Source organism: Neolamprologus brichardi, chromosome 3 (genome assembly GCF_056152115.1).
Source record: "Neolamprologus brichardi isolate AB-2024 chromosome 3, ASM5615211v1, whole genome shotgun sequence".
Taxonomy (NCBI): Eukaryota; Metazoa; Chordata; class Actinopteri; order Cichliformes; family Cichlidae; genus Neolamprologus; species Neolamprologus brichardi.
Genome location: NC_142106.1, coordinates 31,261,265 through 31,282,491, shown reverse-complemented (window position 1 = coordinate 31,282,491; position 21,227 = coordinate 31,261,265). Strand labels below are relative to the sequence as shown.

At 40.0% G+C, this 21,227-nt stretch overlaps 1 protein-coding gene and 1 non-coding gene across 2 annotated transcripts in view; one reads left to right on the top strand and one right to left on the bottom strand.

Moving 5' to 3' along the window:
- Positions 1-530: 530 nt before the first annotated feature.
- On the top strand, positions 531-746 carry LOC118455390 (small nucleolar RNA U3). The gene has a single exon (XR_004844127.2). It is a non-coding gene; the product is annotated as a small nucleolar RNA U3 (small nucleolar RNA).
- A 1,493-nt stretch (positions 747-2,239) lies between these two features.
- LOC148104196 (Fc receptor-like protein 5) overlaps positions 2,240-21,227 on the bottom strand; it is a 35,830-nt gene continuing 16,842 nt past the window's right edge. Inside the window, exons 5-14 of the mRNA XM_087838298.1 lie at positions 11,995-12,267; positions 6,547-6,813; positions 4,893-5,192; positions 4,480-4,737; positions 4,011-4,259; positions 3,730-3,837; positions 3,569-3,631; positions 3,359-3,409; positions 3,221-3,286; positions 2,240-2,313 (exon numbers count right to left, since the gene is read on the bottom strand). Coding sequence (XP_087694424.1) covers positions 2,240-2,313; positions 3,221-3,286; positions 3,359-3,409; positions 3,569-3,631; positions 3,730-3,837; positions 4,011-4,259; positions 4,480-4,737; positions 4,893-5,192; positions 6,547-6,813; positions 11,995-12,267 — 1,709 coding nt within the window. The remainder of the gene's footprint in view (positions 2,314-3,220; positions 3,287-3,358; positions 3,410-3,568; positions 3,632-3,729; positions 3,838-4,010; positions 4,260-4,479; positions 4,738-4,892; positions 5,193-6,546; positions 6,814-11,994; positions 12,268-21,227) is intronic.

Sequence of the window (21,227 nt, the reverse complement as noted above, 5' to 3'; positions counted from 1 at the left end):
AAAATGCAAAACACTTGTCAAGGTAGGAATAGGTTTACAGTCCTGTTTGTAGTCGGAAGACAAAAACAGGCGCACACGTGACGCTTGCTAACATATTGTTTTTATCATAAAAGTTTTTAACAAAAATATTTTTCTCATTTTATCTCTGTCTGTGTTACAACATGTATCGGTAGCATCCAGCCAGTGTGTGCTAGACAGATTGTTCCAAACCACGGCTGTAAATATGCGGCTCAAGCCTCTGTTGTTGTTAGCATCCGAGGCTAACACGCGGCATGCGGCATCACAGCAGCCAATGACAGACGTAGAGGAGGGGCATACCATCAGAGAGCATTGTGGGTACTCCAAAGGTAATTATTTATGTCACTTCAGAGCTCGCAGACGAGTACTGTTCGGTGTATTAATGTTATTTCGTTATTTCACAACTACGATACGTGACACAGTAAGCATAAGCAGCACACACTGCTGTTAGCACCGTGACAGAGATGGACAGGGCCGTCATAGTAGTAGCTGGGTCGGGGCGGTTATTCCTTAAGACTATACTTTCAGGGATCATTTCTATAGTTTCTAACTTGAGAAATGTGTTGCTAAAGTGTATGGTCTCGCTAACCACGATGATGAGTTGGTGATACTTCTACTTGAGCGCGAAGCGGGCAGAGAGACTTGATTCAATTCATATGCTCTTTGCTTTTGATGACCGTTCACTGTTTCTTTGGAAACAGCGATGGGAGGGGTATGATCAGAGTGGTTACGAAGTGTTGTTTCAAAATTAATTCTAATAGTTGTATAGTAGGCAAAAGCTTAGCAAGTGAGTTGAGTTGCTAGTTTTTAAGTCACACTGAAAATCTCAGAACATGTCTATTATCCGTGGGTGTTGCGCGAAATAATACGTTTTTAATACTACTTGGATAAATCTAATAAGATAAAGTTCGGGTAAAACATTTCAATATTTAATTAACTTAGTTTAGTTCCTGTGCTGCATTGAAGCATGAAATAATTAGAAACTGTCTTTACAATTCGGACGGTAACATTGATTGGTTACCCTCAACAGTGAGTTGTGAGGTTTTTTTCTTTTTAATGATTTAATAAAGTTTGGCATTTCTTCCTAAAATCAGCATGATCGATCTAATAACTATCGTTTAGCTTGACTGAGTTGTGTAATAGCTGGTTTTCCTTCTTCATTATCTGACAGTATTTTTATTTACTCAGGTGATGCGAGTGAAGTATTCTCTGTGTACATCAAATGCAACTTATTTGTGAAGTTTAAAGTAGGTTTGATTTCAAATGGAATACAAGTAGTAACTCTGTTCTAATGCATTATCTGCCTTGTAGTCCTGTCTCCTTCATTTTCACAGAATAGACTGCATTTGTGTGAAAAATTCATCCTAAAAATATGCACAAAGAAAGAAAAGAAGGTATCAGTCAGCATGAAGCGAGCAGATCCTGATTTTACTAAACCAAAAAAGGACGAAACTGGGTTCATGATGGGACCACGCCTGAGGCGGCAGATAAATCATTTCAGAGAGCCAGTGGTGAGCCGTTCTGTGACATGATAAGAATCAAATGTTCCACTGTGATGAATGAACATTTTGATTGCATCACCACTAGACAACATTGCAATTGGTCAGATGTGTTTAAAAGCATCCGAAACATCAGAAAAATTGAACTTGATCTGAAAAAATGAAAGCCCCTAAGTCGCTGGATACAAAATAATTTCTCTCTCTCTCTCTCTTTTTAAACAATGTAAGAGTGTTGAATTATTATACTGAATCACTCACAAACACTTAAAATAGACACACTGATACAAGCTTTGCATTTAACTGTCATTAATAACTTTAACAAAGTGTAAAAACAAAGTTGCATCAAAGTTTGAAATTGTTTCCATACTGTTTATTTGTATTTAAACATTACACTGAAAACAACAAACTAGCAGAGCCCCATTTTTAACAATATATTTTAGATGTTTAGCAGTAATGTGATACCTCAGTACACGCTAGAAAGCCTTTTAGTCTGGATGTTATTAGTATGAATGCAATAAGAAAGGAAGGCCAAAAAATGCCTTCAGTTCACTAATAGTTTTACAAAAGCAGAAACACTTAAACAGATGTTAAGAGGTTGAGTCACAATCATTGTTTTGTATTCAAAATCTTCTCCTCTTCACTCAAAGTGACTTTAAATACAAAAAAAAAAAAAACAAACAGCTAAAGAGCTGCTGTTAAAACAGAACAGGACCTCCTGGAGTCTAGATGCTGGTGGTGGAGATGAAGATGGAGGCTTGGATGGAGCCTGAGTAACATGGGTAAGGCAGAGATGGAGCTGGGTTGCACGAGGGCAAATGTAAGGGAGAATAACACATGAGCAGTGAGGTTTAAAGACTGTGGAATGAAGGCTGATTGCCCTGAACAGACTGTCAGAAAGATGATTGGACAACACCAGTGATGTCACCTTGAGCTTGACAACATGGGAAAGTGGAAGTGATGTAAATCAGATACCGTTTTGGCTTCCGTTCATTGGCTTCCTGTTAAATCCAGAACTGAATTCAAAATCCTGCTCCTCACATACAAGGTCTTAAATAATCAGGCCCCATCTTATCTTAATGACCTTGTAGTACCATATCACCCTATTAGAGCACTTCGCTCTCGCACGGCAGGCCTACTTGTTGTTCCTAGAGTATTTAAAAGTAGAATGGGAGGGAGAGCCTTCAGTTTTCAGGCCCCTCTTCTGTGGAACCAGTAGAGATAGTGTCTGTCGGGAGACAGACACTATCTCTCTAGACACTATCTCTCTTTTAAGATTAGGCTTAAAACTTTCCTTTTTGCTAAAGCATATAGTTAGGGCTGGACCAGGTGACCCTGAATCCTCCCTTAGTTATGACTCTCTGCATTGAGTTTTTCCTTTCCAGTCACCTTTCTCGCTCTCTATGTGTTAATAGACCTCTCTGCATTGAATCATATCTGTTATTAATCTCTGTCTCTCTTCCACAGCATGTCTTTATCCTGTTTTCCTTCTCTCACCCCAACCGGTCGCAGCAGATGGCCGCCCCTCAATGGATTGAATTTACATTATTGTAGTCAGAGCTCTCCTCTGCGTTGCCCTGTTGAGGCGATCAAATGAAAGCATTTCAAAACAAACACCACCATTTGTCCACAAATGCATTTATTATCAGTGAGAATAATTACCAATGTATATTTTGCATTTCAAATCTCACATTTTGTGCACTCACTTGTCTTGTTAATGACTTTAAGCTGAATCACTGATGTGACATTGGTGTAATCACCTTCTGCTGGACCTGAAATAATAATTTTAATGACTTTCATGTATAATCATCCAGCTTCTATATTAATGAAAGTGTAAACTTTACCATTTTCAGTGTTTTCACATCTTCTGACTGTCTCATAGACAGAACGAACACCTGCAGGTCAGAGAAAATCAGTCACCTCATGTCTGTGATATTAATTTAAACACAAATATTCTTGCAAATAACATTTATATGAAAAGCTGCAGCAGATGTAATAAGTACAGTCTTGTTGCAAATAGCGTCACAATATTTGAAACTATGTGAAAAACTAACCATGAAGAAGAGAGGACGGTTGCTGCTGACCATCCTGATTGAGCGTCTGTTCGTTAGCAGCACCTTTATTAAAAATGTGAAAAAAAGACATTTGAACCTTATGATGCATTTGTGTCTTTGAATGATAAAGAGTTTGTAGTAAGTAAAGGAAAAGGTCTCACTGTTGGTCATTCTGCAGCGATACAACAAGAGCAGGAGAATAATAATGAGAGAGACTCCACAAACCAGTCCAACAATCAACCACACAGGAGATGAAGAGCTGTCAGCTCCTGACACAGTTAGAATAAACAATAATTAATTATTGATAGATTATAATTATATAAATAAATACTTTTATGAAATGGAGCAAGATGAATGTGAGACTTAAATCAGACAATCTAATGTTCATTCTCAGTCATCAGACATGTTTAGAAAACTCCATCAAATTATTGATCCTGCTCACCTTTAACTGACATCCAGCTCTGTGCTGACTCTCTTCCTGAGTACTGACACTTGTAGAAACCTTCATCAGACTTTGACACTGCAGAGATCTTCAGCTCCCCTCGGGTGTCATTTTGAATAAGTTTGTCATTGTGATAGAAAAACACATTGGAAAGTATTTTTTGTGTTTTCAAACTGCAGCTCAGACTAACAGAAGCTCCCTCAGTCACAGGATGAACAGGACTCACCAGGATAGGACCATTACCATCATCTGTGACACAATCACACACAATTGTTCCAGTCACATCAGCTGGTGCACACTTTTAGAAAAAGCTGACAAACAATACAAATGTACAAATGCTTTTCATCATGAAGATCTGATCTTGTATTTTTCTCCAGATAAAATTACTTCACATACAGCAAAGCTGGGACAAAAGTTCATGTGATGTCTGAATAATTCAAATCCAAGAAGTAAATGTATAATAACATACTCTGTACAGTGATGTTGACCGCATTGCTGAACTCTCCTGATCCAGACTCACACCAGTACACTGCAGTATCTGACTTTGATGTGTAGATGTTACATGTGGATCCAGACATTCTGCTACAGTCAGAGAGTCGGCCGTCCTCAGAGAACTTCATCACTCTCCACTCAGTGAAGTTTCCCTCACAGGTCAGTGAGACAGAGTCAGAGGTGAAGTGTTGCACTCTGTCAGGACTCACTGTGAGAGACGCTGCTGAATGAACATCTGGAAACAACATGCAGTGAAGAGACAAAGATCACAGGTGTTAGGATTCAAAATATGAAACAGATGTTGATGAGCTCAGTCTTGTTGAAAACATCTTGAATAAAAGTTACAACATAATCTCACTTCATTGAAAGGACAGAGAGAAACAAACTGACCTGCAGACCAGACAAACTTTGGTTGACTGTGATCAGTGTGATACTCTGGGTCTCCTCTTCCACCTCTGCACACATACCCTGCTGTGTGTGTCTGTCCATGAATGATGTAGGAGTCCTGTGCCGTCCCACTGCCATCAGGTAGCAGCTCATAACTGGAGGATTTCTCTGATAGATCAGGAACAGCTTTATACCAGTAGAAGCTCCATCCTGCAGACGGATGTTCAACCTCACAGTTCAGAGTTACTGAGGCTCCAGGACTCAGCCATGATGGAGACACAGTGAGGACAGGACGGGGTTTATCTGTTCAACAAAGATTTTCTCTCAATGTTTCGTCTCTTAACTCTGAATTCAATGTCACTAAAATGTTGACTCATAAATATTTATGATGAACTTTAAGAGTGAGACTATCTAAACATGTCAAATATCTCAACATGTACTAATAAAAACACATTTTTACAAACTGTTTCTATTTCCAGCTTAAATGAACTATGACTCTACTTACTGTCAGAAACTGTCAGTGTGACTGAATCACTCCACTCTGTTGTTTTATGCTGTGAACTTTTCATTCTGCCCTTACAGCGATAGTTTCCACTGTTGGATGATGAAGCAGATCTAATCCTGTATTCATTTTGATTTGGAGGTTTTCTGATGCTGTTGGTTTCCCACTCATAATCCCACTCAGTGTCTCCTCCATGGATCTCACATCCGACAGTGATCGTCTCTCCTCTGTATATCTCAGACCAGTTTGGATACAGAGTCACAACAGGCCTGTTTGACACTGTTAATGTTCAAGAAAGTACAATAAAAACACGTGAATGTCAAAAATGTTAATGCCTTTTGTTCTTCATCTTCCTCCTTAATCAGGAATTTATCTGACTTCATGATAAACTGACCAGTTTTCCCAATCCTGACTGACTGGCTGTCCTCTGTGTAGTAAACTGGGTTTCCTCTTCCTCCTCTGCACCTGTAGAGTCCTTCCTGTGAGACACTGATTTGTCCATTTGAGTGGAAAACTACATCTTGTGTGGTCAGGGCTTCAGAGGATTTCTCATCTCTGTACCAGTAGTATTTCCATCCAGATGATGATGATGGGTTCACAGAGCAGGTCAGGGTCACACTGCCCCCTACTGGAACAGCTGTGTTATCAGCTCTCAGTTTGGCCTTTGGTTTATCTGCAGTTCAGTTTAGAAAACGAACAAAAGTCAATGACTGAATCAAACCAGTTTCAATAACTTGGTGGAAATATGTAAATAATAAATATCACATAACTTTAATGGTGAAGCTACAACAAACTGTACAACTATCACACAAATACAACACTAATCTTTCATATTTAATTTGCTGCATTTCTAAGTTAAAAACACACATGAGGAACAATCAGTGGATTTAATGTTTCTTAGTGGATGTGGTGGAGCAGCTGAGACAGATTCAGCATTTGTTCTGCATTTCATCTTTCATGTATTAGAGCTGCACAGCAGAGAAGTTACTCTCATATGTTTTGTTCTCTTCACTGTGAATAAAAAGCTGCTGTTCAGGTTTTTGTTGGTGGAATAAAAACTAAACATTTTACTGACCAACATGAAAGACAGTTATAAAGCTGTAAGAAAAAGAAGTGCTTTTTCCTTATTTAGATACTCTGGATGAAAGATCTTACATGATACAGTCAGTGTGATGATATCACTCCACTCTGTGAAGAAATAGTCCCTCCTGCCCCGGCAGCTGTATCCTCCACTGTCAGACTCAGTAGCTCTGATGATTCTGTATTCATTGGATGTTGGAGGTGTGTTTAACTTGGCTGCGCTCCATTCATACGTCCACTGAGCTCCTTCACCTCCCTGAATCTCACATCTGACAGTGACTGTCTCACCGCTGTATATCTGAGTCCAGGATGGCTGCAGGACCACAGTGGGCTTACTGGGAACTGTTCACAGAAAAAATCCAGTTAGAGACAAATAGAAATGGTACAGACCTCCTTGTGAGACACAAAACTCTGTTTGCTTCATTTCCTCTCATGAGCTGAGCATTAGAAGAGACTGAATCACGTCTGAACCAGTCAAACTTCCAGCCAGCAGAGCCCTCCACAGAGCAGCTCAGTGTCACACTGCCCCCTGCTGGTAGGATTGAACTTTGCGCTGTTAGTGTGGCTCTGGGTTTACTTGCTGCTTTAGAAACAAAATGAGTAAAACATGAAAAAATAATCAAGAATAAACGTGTTACAGTACTGATAACACTTTAAACACTGTGTTTGTAGATAAATTAATCAAACAGTAATTAGTAATCCTGCATGTAGGGATGGGAGTAGAGAACTGGTTGCCACTAAATACAAGAGGTAAACAGAGCAAAGAGGAAACAGCTGGGAGACACGGCTGACACTGATTACACTGACAAGACAGGGGCTATGTCCCAATTCAGGGTATGCACGCTTGAAGTATGCATTTCAAGTGCGATCACGTCACCGCCACGTGACGACGGCTGTCCCAATTCGAAGTGTACTCCAAATGCATACTCCAAATGCATACTCCAAATGCGCCGTCGATTTCCCCAAATATCAAGCGTGGTCTGGTCCACGCTTCGTGATCCCATATATCCCACAATTCATAGCGCGGCGGTGGATGTGGATAATTTTGCCCCAAAATACGGCAGGAGAACATAACAAAGAACATTAAAACATTGCTGTTGGCCACATGTCGGCAAAGTTATGTGACATTAGCAATGTTTGTACTTTCAGCGTTAACTTGGTTTCAAAGCCTTTACTTTAAAATATACGCCGTTCGATAGTCGACCTTAATCTTACAGAGAATGTGATGATTTTGTGGATAATTAAAGTCAGTCATATATCCACAAACACAACAAGCTGAAAGTCAGTGATGCTGCTCGGTTTGCAGTCCTGAATATCACGGCACAAGCAGGATTCACTGCACTGTTAATGTTAGCTATGTTATATTGCTGCCTCTGTTCAGTGGTGTCGAGCCAAACGGACTTTAACGTGTGTTTGAACGAGCTGACAGTTCACTCGTTAAGCTGAAAGAAAGATGCTTTAATCACAGGAGTCACACATGTGTCCACTGTACCATCTGGGAACTCTTCTTGTTTAGCACTCGTAATAACACAAACAAAATCCTCCTCCTCTTGTGCTGTTTTGTAGCAGTGTATACACCTGAGACTGTCACCTGTCTGTCTCTCCTTCACTCTCTCTCTTTTTCTTTCTCTCTGATTGTGGAATAAAAGTATGAACATGTATTTATAAGTTACACTTGTGTTTGAATCCTGCAGCTTATCACACATTTGATTTCCATGTGTGACGACTGCAAGTGTCCAGAGTGAGGACAGATTGAGGGACCCACTGCTGCACATCATCTGTGAGGCTTTGCACCCCTGATGATCCACCAGGACAAACTCAGCAGTGTGTGAGGAAGAGGAGGAGGAAGAGCCAGCAGCAGCTGACAGATGGAGAGAATAGGCAGACTGTTCCCTGTTTGTGAAGGACTGCTAGGAAAGTTTAAAATAACTAATTGTCTGTCCTGAATCAGTCTTATTAGGTAATGTTCAAATAATGTTATCATTCCAGTGTTTTCAGTGTGGGAGAAAGTACTCAGGGCCTTCTAGTTACACACTATGAAAGACAGCAACAAGTTTAATGTTCAGAAACCTAAAGTATGTATCAGCAGCTGAATGGAGCTAAAAATAAATGTTTGTTTCAGTTCTATGAAGCTTTGAGTATTTTGGATTAGTAGCACTGCTGTGTTTGTTGCATCATATTGCTGTAATTGTTTATATGCTTTATATATTCTGAGGTAAGTTGATCTATAGTGTTACATCATATTCTATAAGGCTGTTATGTGTTTGTATACTTTCTGCCCAGTTTGACCCATTTAGCAGAAGTCAGCCTGTTTAAGGCTCTGATATCTATTCTGTATGACCTAAAGCAGTTATGACATGCTCTGATTTTCTCACCCAATAAAGGAATATTTCATATATCAGTCTACTCTTCATTTTATCAGAAACAGTTATCACAGCTCGTACATTTTGTTTTTACACATATATGTAAGCATTGAGCCAAATTTAGTAATGCCAACATATTAAACAAACAATATTTGTCTCTTATATATGATACATCTATACTGTCACAGATACTTGTCTTTGAGTGAAGATTTACGGTAATAGGAAATATAAATAACTACTATATATATATATATATATATATATATATAATCTGAGAATACATATAATATTGGCCCTATTATATTTACATTACAACAGTGAGATGATTTTAGTCTCATGAACAACATTAGCTAATTGTTATTTACTAACTAATCTTGAAATGACTGCTCAATACAGAAATGAAGCCCAACAATCATGTTTTACAGTCCTGTGGTCTCAGCCTCAGATACTCAACTAATCAAAGTGATGTCATGACAAAAATGAACAAACAAAAAAACATTTTTTCTCCTTCATTTCTGTCACACAAAGCTGTATTTAACGTTTCTCGCGGTTAGTATCATGGTTGCTAGGCAACCTGGGCAGCGTGACGCAGGCTAGACCGCCCCATTTCAGCCTCTCACTTCCGCACTTCTCATACTTATAGGCCCTTTCTCAATTCTCAAGTACTCGCCAAGAACGCACGGGAGTACGGACTCGCCGAGAACGCGAGCACGGACTCGCAATTTGTACAATTGGTACACCAGCGTACTTGATGATGTCACAGGTCCGGAGTTTTTACTGCCGTCCCCTGTTAATTTAACTGTGAGTAATATGTTATGAAGCTTAACTTTGATCACAGCCAAATCAGTTTACTCGGGAACAAATAAAACACTGAAATAAACCAAACATTAACATTTAGAAGTGATCTAAGTGACTTATATATCATGTTTAACCTCAGTAGTGAAATCTCTATTAATAAAAATAGTGTACATGTACATACGTGTACATACCTTAATAAAAACAAGCAGGTGAGATGTTAGAACGCTTTTATTTTTATTTTAGTGGACACTCAATACAATAGACAGCTACTGGGGTTTGTTTAACCTGAGTAGCGAAAAGACCGCGGGGGGGTTGAAAAAAATGTGCCAGGAGTCCGCTGTTCTCGCCGGCTGTAATAATCCTCGACCTCGCTGTCTGCTATGGAGCTGGCGGGTCACAGACGTCTCCGAAAACGTCGGAGCACGTTTGGAAATATATGATATCTTGATAAATCGAGCAGATATTTGAAGTTTACACAACTACATTCTCGCTTGAACTTAAAAGTTTATTTTGTGACCCAGAAAGAGTAATATTTAAAAGTTTTTAGTCCCGCTTGTCCACCATTGCCGCGTTTGAGTTTTGGACGAAATGCATTCTGGGATATCTAGCTGTACCAAGTCCACACAAGTCACCACCGATGCATGCTCGATAAAACGGGCGGAGCGAGAACACATCTGGGACTTTTTCGCGTTCTTGGCTTGATGCGTACTTCGAATTGGAACAGTACTTGGTCTCCGACTGATGACGTATCACGAGTACACGAGAACGCAAGTACGCACAAGTACGCATATTGAGAAAGGCCCATAGTACGCACCGTACGTAGTACGCGTAGTGCGCGTACTTCAAGCGTGCAGACCCTGAATTGGGACACAGCTTCGGAGAGCACAAAGCTGAATGCACTGACATAGGACACAGACCTACTAAATAAAACAGGAAGCACACGACAGACAGAGACACAGACACAAGCTGTATCCCAATTCAGGGTCTGCAGCCTTAAAGGCCGCATTTTAAGGCCGATTACGTCACAGCGACACGACGAAGGCTTTCCCAATTCAAAGGCTGCTCGAAATGCGGCCCTCAAATGCGGCCTTCATTTCCCTGAATTTTAAGGATAGGTCGGTGTAGCCTTCGTGGCCCAACATATCCCAGAATGCATAGCGCGGCGGTGGGTGTGGATAATTTTGCCGAAAAAAACGGCGGATGAGGGGCGCCCGAAGAGTAAACTTTAAGTAAGTACTGACTATTATGTCACTTATTTATGTGCAAATGTTTAATAACAAAGAACATTAAAACATTACTGTTGGCCACATGTCAGCAAAGTTATGTGACATTAGTGACGTTTGTACTAACTTGGTTTTACAGCCTTTACTTTAAAATATACGCCGTTCAATAGCTGAGCTTAATCTTACAGAGAATGATCAAAGCTCATTTAGAAACAAACAAACAAATGAACAAAAGATTTTCTCCTTCATTTCTGTCAAACAAAGCTGTATGAAACGTTTTCAGCTGTTAGTATCATGGTTGCTAGGCAACCTGGGCAGCACAACGGAGGCTAGACCGTCCCATTTCGCAAGCCTCGCACTTCCGGCCTTAGCGGTCTTTAAGTACGCGGCCCTTGAGGATCGTTGAGGCTGTGTACTTTAAGGCTGCAGACCCTGAATTGGGATACAGCCACAGTGACATCATGGACAGACAGGGGGAACACGGAAGGAGGGAGCAGGACAGGCACAGAACCTAACAAAATGGCGAATAATAATGGAATACATAATCAGAATAACAAAAGCATAAAGAAACACAAAACACTGAGTCGACAGACTCAGGACCATGACACCTAAGAATCATTAGTCTCTGCCTGCTTTTCGATCCAACTTATCGGTTCTTGAACTCTCGCTTTCAGTTTGCAGTAACAGATTTCCTGTTAAGACAGATGTATACATGAAAACATTAAATGTCAGCATGAATCATGGTCCAACTTACATGAAACTGTCAGTCTGAAGGCATCACTCCATCCTGTTAAGAGATAGTCACTGCTACCTCGACATCTATAGTCTCCACTGTGGGACACTGAAACTCTGCTGATCCTGTATTCACTGGATGTTGGAGGGCTGTTTGTGTTGGGTGCTGTCCATTCATATTTCCACACATTTCCTTCACCTCCCTGAATCTCACATCTGAGAGTGATTGTCTCACCAGTGAATATCTGAGACCAGCTGTGCTGCAGCTTCACAGCAGCCAAAACTGTTCAACAAACAAACAAACACAAATAGTAAAGTAAAAAAGATCCTAAATCATGTTTTTTAAATTGTTACTTTAATTTAATTATGATTTTTTGTTTTATTTCGCAACAAAATTTCACCCTCACCTTGTTTCTGAATTATAACTGGAGCACTGTCCTCTGTGGAGAAAACTGGATCTCCTCTCCCTCCTCTGCAGTAATAGATGCCTCCTTCTGAAATACTGATAGTGTGCTCTGATGTTCCAGCTCCTATTTTCTGAGCTCCAGAAAACTCTGAATCACGTCTGAACCAGTCAAACTTCCAGCCAGCAGAGCCCTCCACAGAGCAGCTCAGTGTCACACTGCCCCCTGCTGGTATGACTGAACTTTGTGCTGTCAGTGTGGCTCTGGGTTTACTTGCTGTATAAGATACAGAAAAAGTTCATCGTTAAATTGTCTGTTGTCTAAGGAAGAAATTTCTTACAGCACTGATTATGTGTTAAACATTGACCAATTTAGAAAACAATGTGTAATTTCTCTGCATGTGAGACATCAGAGCTAGAAAGGCAGATTTCAAATCAAAAATAGTTTTGAATGCCTCATCCCTGTTTTCTGTTCATTACTGTTTTAATAGTTACAGTGCAGTGAAAAACTTCTTTACTTTCTGTCGGAGTGGGAAGAGAGTCTTGGAAAGAGAAGTATATGTGTGTTTTTAAGTCGTCTTACTTGAACTATTATTTAAAACTTAGTTCACACACAAGAGCTGACTGGAAGTTATTTTCTACGGTGGCCCCTAGAGACAAAACATGTACAAACTCCAAAACACATGCAAACTCCAAAACACTTGCAAACTCCAAAACAGGTACAAACTCCAAAACACTTGCAAACTCCAAAACACTTGCAAACTCCAAAACACTTGCAAACTCTAAAACACTTGCAAACTCCAAAACACTTGCAAACTCCAAAACACTTGAAGACTCCAAAACACTTGCAAACTCCAAAACACTTGCAAACTCCAAAACACTTGCAAACTCCAAAACACTTGCAAACTCCAAAACACTTGCAAACTCCAAAACACTTGCAAACTCCAAAACACTTGCAAACTCCAAAACACTTGCAAACTCCAAAACACTTGCAAACTCTAAAACACTTGCAAACTCCAACACACTTGCAAACTCCAAAACACTTGCAAACTCCAAAACACTTGCAAACTCCAAAACAGGTACAAACTCCAAAACAGGTACAAACTCCAAAACACTTGCAAACTCCAAAACACATGCAAACTCTAAAACACTTGCAAACTCCAAAACACTTGCAAACTCCAAAACACTTGCAAACTCCAAAACAGGTAAAAACTCCAAAACAGGTACAAACTCTAAAACACTTGCAATCTCCAAAACACTTGCAAACTCCAAAACACATGCAAACTCCAAAACACTTGCAAACTCCAAAACAGGTACAAACTCCAAAACACTTGCAAACTCCAAAACAGGTACAAACTCCAAAACACTTGCCAACTCCAAAAATGATACTAACTGCTGGAAACGTGTCATACAACTTTGTTTGACAGAAATTAAGGAGAACATATTTTGTTAATTTGTTTGTTTGTTTCTAGAAGATAAGTGATCTGAGGCTGAGACCACAGGACAGTAAAACATGATTTTTGGGCTTCATTTCTGTACTGAACAGTCATTTAAGATTAGTTAGTAAATAACAATTAGCTAATGTTGTTCATGAGACTAAAGTCATATCACTTTGGTAATGGAAATATAATATGGCCAATATTATAGTTATTATATTAATCATTATTAGCTATTACAGTAGTGAACATGAACTCTGTGTCAAATACTGAGCTTCAGTACAGATTCAAGTTGCAGTTATTTACATGTCTTATCACCTTAAATCTTCACTCAAGGACAAGTATCTTTGACAGTGCATATATAGGTGTATCATATATAAGAGACAAATGTTGTTCCTTCAGTATGTTGGCATTACTAAATTTGGCTCATTGCTTACATATATTTATAAAAAGAAAATGTACAAGCTGTGATAACTGTTTCTCATAAAATGAAGAGTAGACTGATATATTGAATATTCCTTTATTGGGTGAGAAAATTAGACCATGTCATAACTGCTTTAAGTCATACAGAATAGATATCAGAGCCTTAAACAGGCTGACTTCTGTTAAATGGGTCAAACTGGGCAGAAAGTATACAAACACATAACATCCTTATAGAATATGATGTAACACTATAGATCAACTTACCTCAGAATATATAAAGCATATAAACAATTACAGCAATATGATGCAACAAACACAGCAGTGCTACTGATCCAAAATACTCAAAGCTTCATAGAACTGAAACAAACATTTATTTTTAGCTCCATTCTGCTGCTGATACATACTTTAGGTTTCTGAACATTAAACTTGTTGCTGTCTTTCATAGTGTGTAACTTGAAGGCCCTGAGTACTTTCTCCCACACTGAAAACACTGGAATGATAACATTATTTGAACATTACCTAATAAGACTGATTCCGGACAGACAATTAGTTATGTTAAACTTTCCTAGCAGTCCTTCACAAACAGGGAACAGTCTGTCTATTCTCTCCATCTGTCAGCTGCTGCTGGCTGTTCCTCCTCCTCTTCCTCACACACTGCTGAGTTTGTCCTGGTGGATCATCAGGGGTGCAAAGCCTCACAGATGATGTGCAGCAGTGGGTCCCTCAGTCTGTCCTCACTCTGGACACTTGCAGTTGTCACACATGGAAATCAAATGTGTGATAAGCTGCAGGATTCAAACACAAGTGTAACTTATAAATACATGTTCATACTTTTATTCCACAATCAGAGAGAAAGAAACAGAGAGAGAGTGCAGGACAGACAGACAGGTGACAGTCTCAGGTGTATACACTGCTACTAAAAGAACAGGAGAAGGAGGATTGTGTTGTTACAAAACAAGAAGAGTTCCCAGATGGTACAGTGGACACATGTGTGACTCCTGTGATTAAAGCATCTTTCTTTCAGCTTAACAAGTGAACCGTCAGCTCGTTCAAACACACGTTAAAGTCCGTTTGGCTCGACACCACCGAACAGAGGCAGCAATATAACATAGCTAACATTAACAGTGCAGTGAATCCTGCTTGTGCCGTGATATTCAGGACTGCAAACCGAGCAGCATCACTGACTTTCAGCTTGTTGTGTTTGTGGATATATGACTGACTTTAATTATCCACAAAATCATCACATTCTCTGTAAGATTAAAGTCAAGTATTGAACGGCGTATATTTTGAAGTAAAGGCTTTAAAACCAAGTTAGTACAAACATCGCTAATGCCACATAACTTTCCCGACATGTGGCCAACAGTAATGTTTTAATGTTCATTATAAAAACATTTACGCATAAATAAGTGACATAATATTCAGTACTTACTTCTGAAAGTTTACTCTACGGCGGCTCCGCTTCCGCCGTTTTTTTCGGCAAAATTATCCACACCACTGCCGCGCTATGAAATCTGGGATATGTTGGGCCATGAAGGCTACACCGACCCATCCTTAAAATTCAGGGAAATTAAGGACGCATTTGAGGGCCGCATTTTGAGCAGCCTTTGAATTGGGACAGCCTTCGTCGTGTCGCTGTGACGTAATCGGCCTTTAAATGCGGCCTTTAAGGCTGCAGACCCTGAATTGGGATACAGACCAAATCCGGTCATTGGTACTTCCTGGCTTGTGTAGTTACTAGGTAACAAAAGCTCAACACTGCCCCTAGCGTCCTGGAGCACTTCCGTTGTGTTTTGGAATTTGCATGTGTTTTGGGGTTTGCAAGTGTTTTGGAGTTTGCAAGTGTTTTGGAGTTTGCAAATGTTTTGGAGTTTGCAAGTGTTTTGGAGTTTGTACGTGTTTTGTTTCTAGGGGCCACCGTAATTTTCTATCATTTAACATTTCATTTTAAACGTTAAACGATAACAGCAAAATAAAATGTTAAGCTGACGTTCATCACTTTCATGTATTTGTACAATTTTTAAAATTATAACACATTATTTGTTTTAATTCTTTTATTTATGCAGAGATGGGTGAACTGTTAACTGTTAGTGATCTGAGCCCAGCAGTAAAACTGGGACATCTGAGCTTCCGTTATTTACCTGTGTAAGACAGCTGAATCACAGACAGAACTTTTTTTTAAAAGAATTAACATCAACACACTTTTCCCCACAAAGTCGTTATATGTACAAATGAGACTTTTTCAGGAAGAAGTTGGAATGAGTCTGATTTGCTTTCATAAAATGACTTTGAAGTTAGCATGCAAGTCAATGAGTTCAATAGAAATAAAATCAAAAACCTTTCTATTAAACTCACTCGTGTGTGTGCTTGTTGTGTTTGTGGATATATGACTGACTTTAATTATCGGGTCGGTGGCGCTGTCACTTGGTGTTCGCTCGCTCTGTGGTATAGTATCGCTTCCTGTTCCTGCTCAAACACAGTGGTGTTTCTGAGTAGCTTATTTGCTTAGCAGTTTAATTAACAACTTTTAAATACATTCTTTTTTCACAGTATAATCTTCACGTGCTTCATCCGAAGCACACTTTCTGTGTACTCAATACCTAATTTATAGTATTCACTCACTGTCTCTGTACTGTTTCGCTAGCTTAGCTCGTAGCCGACCCGTTAGCACCATGGCTACTTCACCTGTCCCTTCTGCACTTTCTTGCTCATTGTGTCAGATGTTTAGTTACTCCTCGGCCTCCTTTAGCAGTAATGATATCTGTAACAAATGTAGCATATTTGCAGCTCTGGAGGCCAGGATTACTGAACTGGAGACTCGGCTTTGCACCCTCCTCTCACCCTTAGCTAGCCAGGCCCCTGTAGCTGGTGCAGCCGAAGATAGCGTAGGCCCCGCTAGCTGTTCCCCGGCAGATCCCAAGCAGCTGGGGAAAGACGGCTGGGTAACGGTGAGGAGGAAGCGTAGTCCTAAACAGAAGCCCCAGGTACACCACCAACCCGTTCATTTGTCTAACCGTTTTTCCCCACTCGGTGACACACCCGCTGGGGGTCAAACTCTGGTAATTGGTGATTCTGTTCTCAGACATGTGCAGCTAGAGACACCGGCAACCATAGTCAATTGTCTTCCAGGGGCCAGAGCAGGCGACATTGAAGGAAATTTAAAACTGCTGGCTAAGGGTAAACGTAAATTTAGTAAAATCATAATTCACGTCGGCAGTAATGACACCCGGTTACGCCAATCGGAGGTCACTAAAATCAATATTGAATCGGTGTGCAACTTTGCCAAAACAATGTCGGACTCTGTAGTTTTCTCTGGTCCCCTCCCCAATCAGACCAGGAGTGACATGTTTAGCCGCATGTTCTCCTTAAATTGTAGTCCTGTAAATTGCAGTCTTACACGTCTCTCTGCAGCTTCTCTCCTCCTGCTACCCCCCCAAAAACCCATCTCCATAGAGACTGTGTCTGCTTCCAAAAAGACAAAAAACAAACTAAAAACCAGCAACAAACAACTTAAACATTTACAAAGAAAGAATAATACAGTATCCACAACTGAACCAAAGAGTAAAACAGTGAAATGTGGATTATTAAATATCAGGTCTCTCTCCTCCAAGTCTCTGTTAGTACATGACTTAATAATTGATCAACAAATTGATTTACTCTGCCTTACAGAAACCTGGTTGAAGCAGGATGATTATGTTAGTTTGCAATTCATTATTATCAGGATGTCCAAAAAACTCACTGAAAAGCCTTCAGTTAATCCAAAATGCTGCAGCAAGAGTACTGACAGGGACTAGAAAGAGAGAGCATATTTCTCCTGTTTTGGCTTCCCTTCATTGGCTTCCTGTTAAATCCAGAATTGAATTCAAAATCCTGCTCCTCACATACAAGGTCTTAAATAATCAGGCCCCATCTTATCTTAATGACCTTGTAGTACCATATCACCCTATTAGAGCACTTCGCTCTCGCTCTGCAGGCCTACTTGTTGTTCCTAGAGTATTTAAAAGTAGAATGGGAGGGAGAGCCTTCAGTTTTCAGGCCCCTCTTCTGTGGAACCAGCTTCCAGTTTGGATTCGGGAGACAGACACTATCTCTACTTTTAAGATTAGGCTTAAAACTTTCCTTTTTGCTAAAGCATATAGTTAGGGCTGGACCAGGTGACCCTGAATCCTCCCTTAGTTATGCTGCAATAGATGTAGGCTGCCGGGGGATTCCCATGATGCATTGAGTTTTTCCTTTCCAGTCACCTTTCTCACTCACTATGTATTAACAGACCTCTCTGTATTGAATCGTATCTGTTATTAATCTCTGTCTCTCTTCCACAGCATGTCTTTATCCTGTCTTCCTTCTCTCACCCCAACCGGTCGCAGCAGATGGCCGCCCCTCCCTGAGCCTGGTTCTGTCGGAGGTTTCTTCCTGTTAAAAGGGAGTTTTTCCTTCCCACTGTCGCCAAAGTGCTTGCTCATAGGGGGTCATATGATTGTTGGGCTTTTCTCTGTATCTATGAAGCGCCTTGAGGCGACATTTGTTGTGATTTGGCGCTATATAAATAAAATTGAATTGAATTGAATTGAATTGAATTGAATTAGTTTAAATGAATCAACACCCCCGAGTCATTCTAACTACCAGAAATCTCGAAGCACAGGTCGAGGGGGCGGTGTGGCAGCAATTTTTCACACCAGTCTATTAATTAATGAAAGACCAAGACAGACTTTTAAATCATTTGAAAGCCTGATGCTTAACATTGTCCACCCCAGCTGTGAAACTCAGAAACCAGTCTTACTTGTTATCATCTATCGTCCACCTGGGCCTTACACAGAGTTTCTGTCTGATTTCTCAGACTTTATATCTAATTTAGTTCTGAGCTCAGATAAAATAATTATTGTGGGTGATTTTAACATCCATGTTGATGCTAAAAATGACAGCCTCAACATGGCATTTGATCTGTTGTTAGACTCAATTGGTTTCTCTCAAAATGTAAAAGAACCCACCCACCACTTTAATCACAGTCTAGATCTTGTTTTAACATATGGCATAGAAACTGAACATTTAACAGTGTTTCCTGAAAACCCTCTCCTGTCTGATCATTTCTTGATAACATTTACATTTACAATAATTGATTACGCAGCAGTGGAGAGTGGACTTTATCAAAGTAGATGTCTTTCTGAAAGCGCTGTAACTAAGTTTAAGAATTTAATCCAGCCACTGTTATCATCGTCAATGCCCTGTACCAACACAGAGCAGAGCAGCTATCTGAACGCTACCCCAACAGAGGTCGATTATCTTGTTAATAATTTCACCTCCTCACTACTTACGACTCTGGATACTGTAGCTCCAGTGAAAACTAAGGTCTCTAATCAGAAGTACCTGACCCCGTGGTATAATTCTCAAACACGTACCCTAAAGCAGATGACTCGTAATCTGGAGAGGAAATGGCGTGTCACAAATTTAGAGGATCATCATTTAGCCTGGAGAAATAGTTTGTTGCTTTATAAGAAAGCCCTCCGCAAAGCCAGAACAGCTTACTACTCATCACTGATTGAAGAAAATAAGAACAACCCCAGGTTTCTCTTCAGCACTGTAGCCAGGCTGACAAAAAGTCAGAGCTCTTTTGAGCCAACCATCCCTTTAACGTTAACTAGTGATGACTTCATGAACTTCTTCACAAATAAAATTTTTATCATTAAAGAAAAAATTACCAATAATCATCCCACAGATGTAATATTATCTACAGCTACTCTTAGTACCATTGATGTTAAGTTAGACTCTTTTTCTCCAATCGATCTTTCTGAGTTAACTTCAATAATTACTTCCTCCAAACCATCAACGTGTCTTTTAGACCCCATTCCTACAAAACTGCTCAAAGAAGTCCTGCCATTGATTAATTCTTCGATCTTATATATGATCAACCTATCTCTAATAATCGGCTATGTACCACAGGCCTTCAAGGTGGCTGCAGTTAAACCTTTACTCAAAAAGCCATCTCTAGACCCAGCAGTCTTAGCTAATTATAGGCCAATCTCCAACCTTCCTTTCATATCAAAAATCCTTGAAAGAGTAGTTGTCAAACAGCTAACAGATCATCTGCAGAGGAATGGTTTATTTGAAGAGTTTCAGTCAGGTTTCAGAGCTCATCACAGCACAGAAACAGCTTTAGTGAAGGTTACAAATGATCTTCTTATGGCCTCTGACAGTGGACTCATCTCTGTGCTTGTCCTTCTTGACCTTAGTGCAGCATTCGATACTGTTGACCATAATATCCTATTAGAGCGATTAGAACATGCTGTAGGTATTACAGGTACTGCGCTGCAGTGGTTTGTATCATATCTATCTAATAGACTCCAATTTGTGCATGTAAATGGAGAGTCCTCTTCACACACTGAGGTTAATTATGGAGTTCCACAGGGTTCAGTGCTAGGACCAATTCTGTTTACATTATACATGCTTCCCTTAGGCAGCATCATTAGAAGACATAGCATACATTTTCACTGCTATGCAGAAGACACTCAGCTCTATCTGTCCATGAAGCCAGATAACACACACCAATTAGTTAAACTGCAGGAATGTCTTAAAGACATAAAGACTTGGATGGCCACTAACTTTCTGCTTCTTAACTCAGATAAAACTGAGGTCATTGTACTCGGCGCTGAAAAGCTTAGAAATATGGTATCTAACCAGATTCTTACTCTGGATGGCATTACCTTGGCCTCCAGTAACACTGTGAGGAACCTTGGAGTCATTTTTGACCAGGATATGTCCTTTAACGCACATATTAAACAAATATGTAAGACTGCGTTCTTCCATTTGCGCAACATCTCTAAAATTAGAAATATCCTGTCTCAGAGTGACGCTGAAAAACTAGTTCATGCATTTATTACTTCCAGGCTGGACTACTGCAATTCATTATTATCAGGATGTCCAAAAAACTCACTGAAAAGCCTTCAGTTAATCCAAAATGCTGCAGCAAGAGTACTGACAGGGACTAGAAAGAGAGAGCATATTTCTCCTGTTTTGGCTTCCCTTCATTGGCTTCCTGTTAAATCCAGAATTGAATTCAAAATCCTGCTCCTCACATACAAGGTCTTAAATAATCAGGCCCCATCTTATCTTAATGACCTTGTAGTACCATATTACCCTATTAGAGCACTTCGCTCTCGCTCTGCAGGCCTACTTGTTGTTCCTAGAGTATTTAAAAGTAGAATGGGAGGGAGAGCCTTCAGTTTTCAGGCCCCTCTTCTGTGGAACCAGCTTCCAGTTTGGATTCGGGAGACAGACACTATCTCTACTTTTAAGATTAGGCTTAAAACTTTCCTTTTTGCTAAAGCATATAGTTAGGGCTGGACCAGGTGACCCTGTATCCTCCCTTAGTTATGCTGCAATAGAT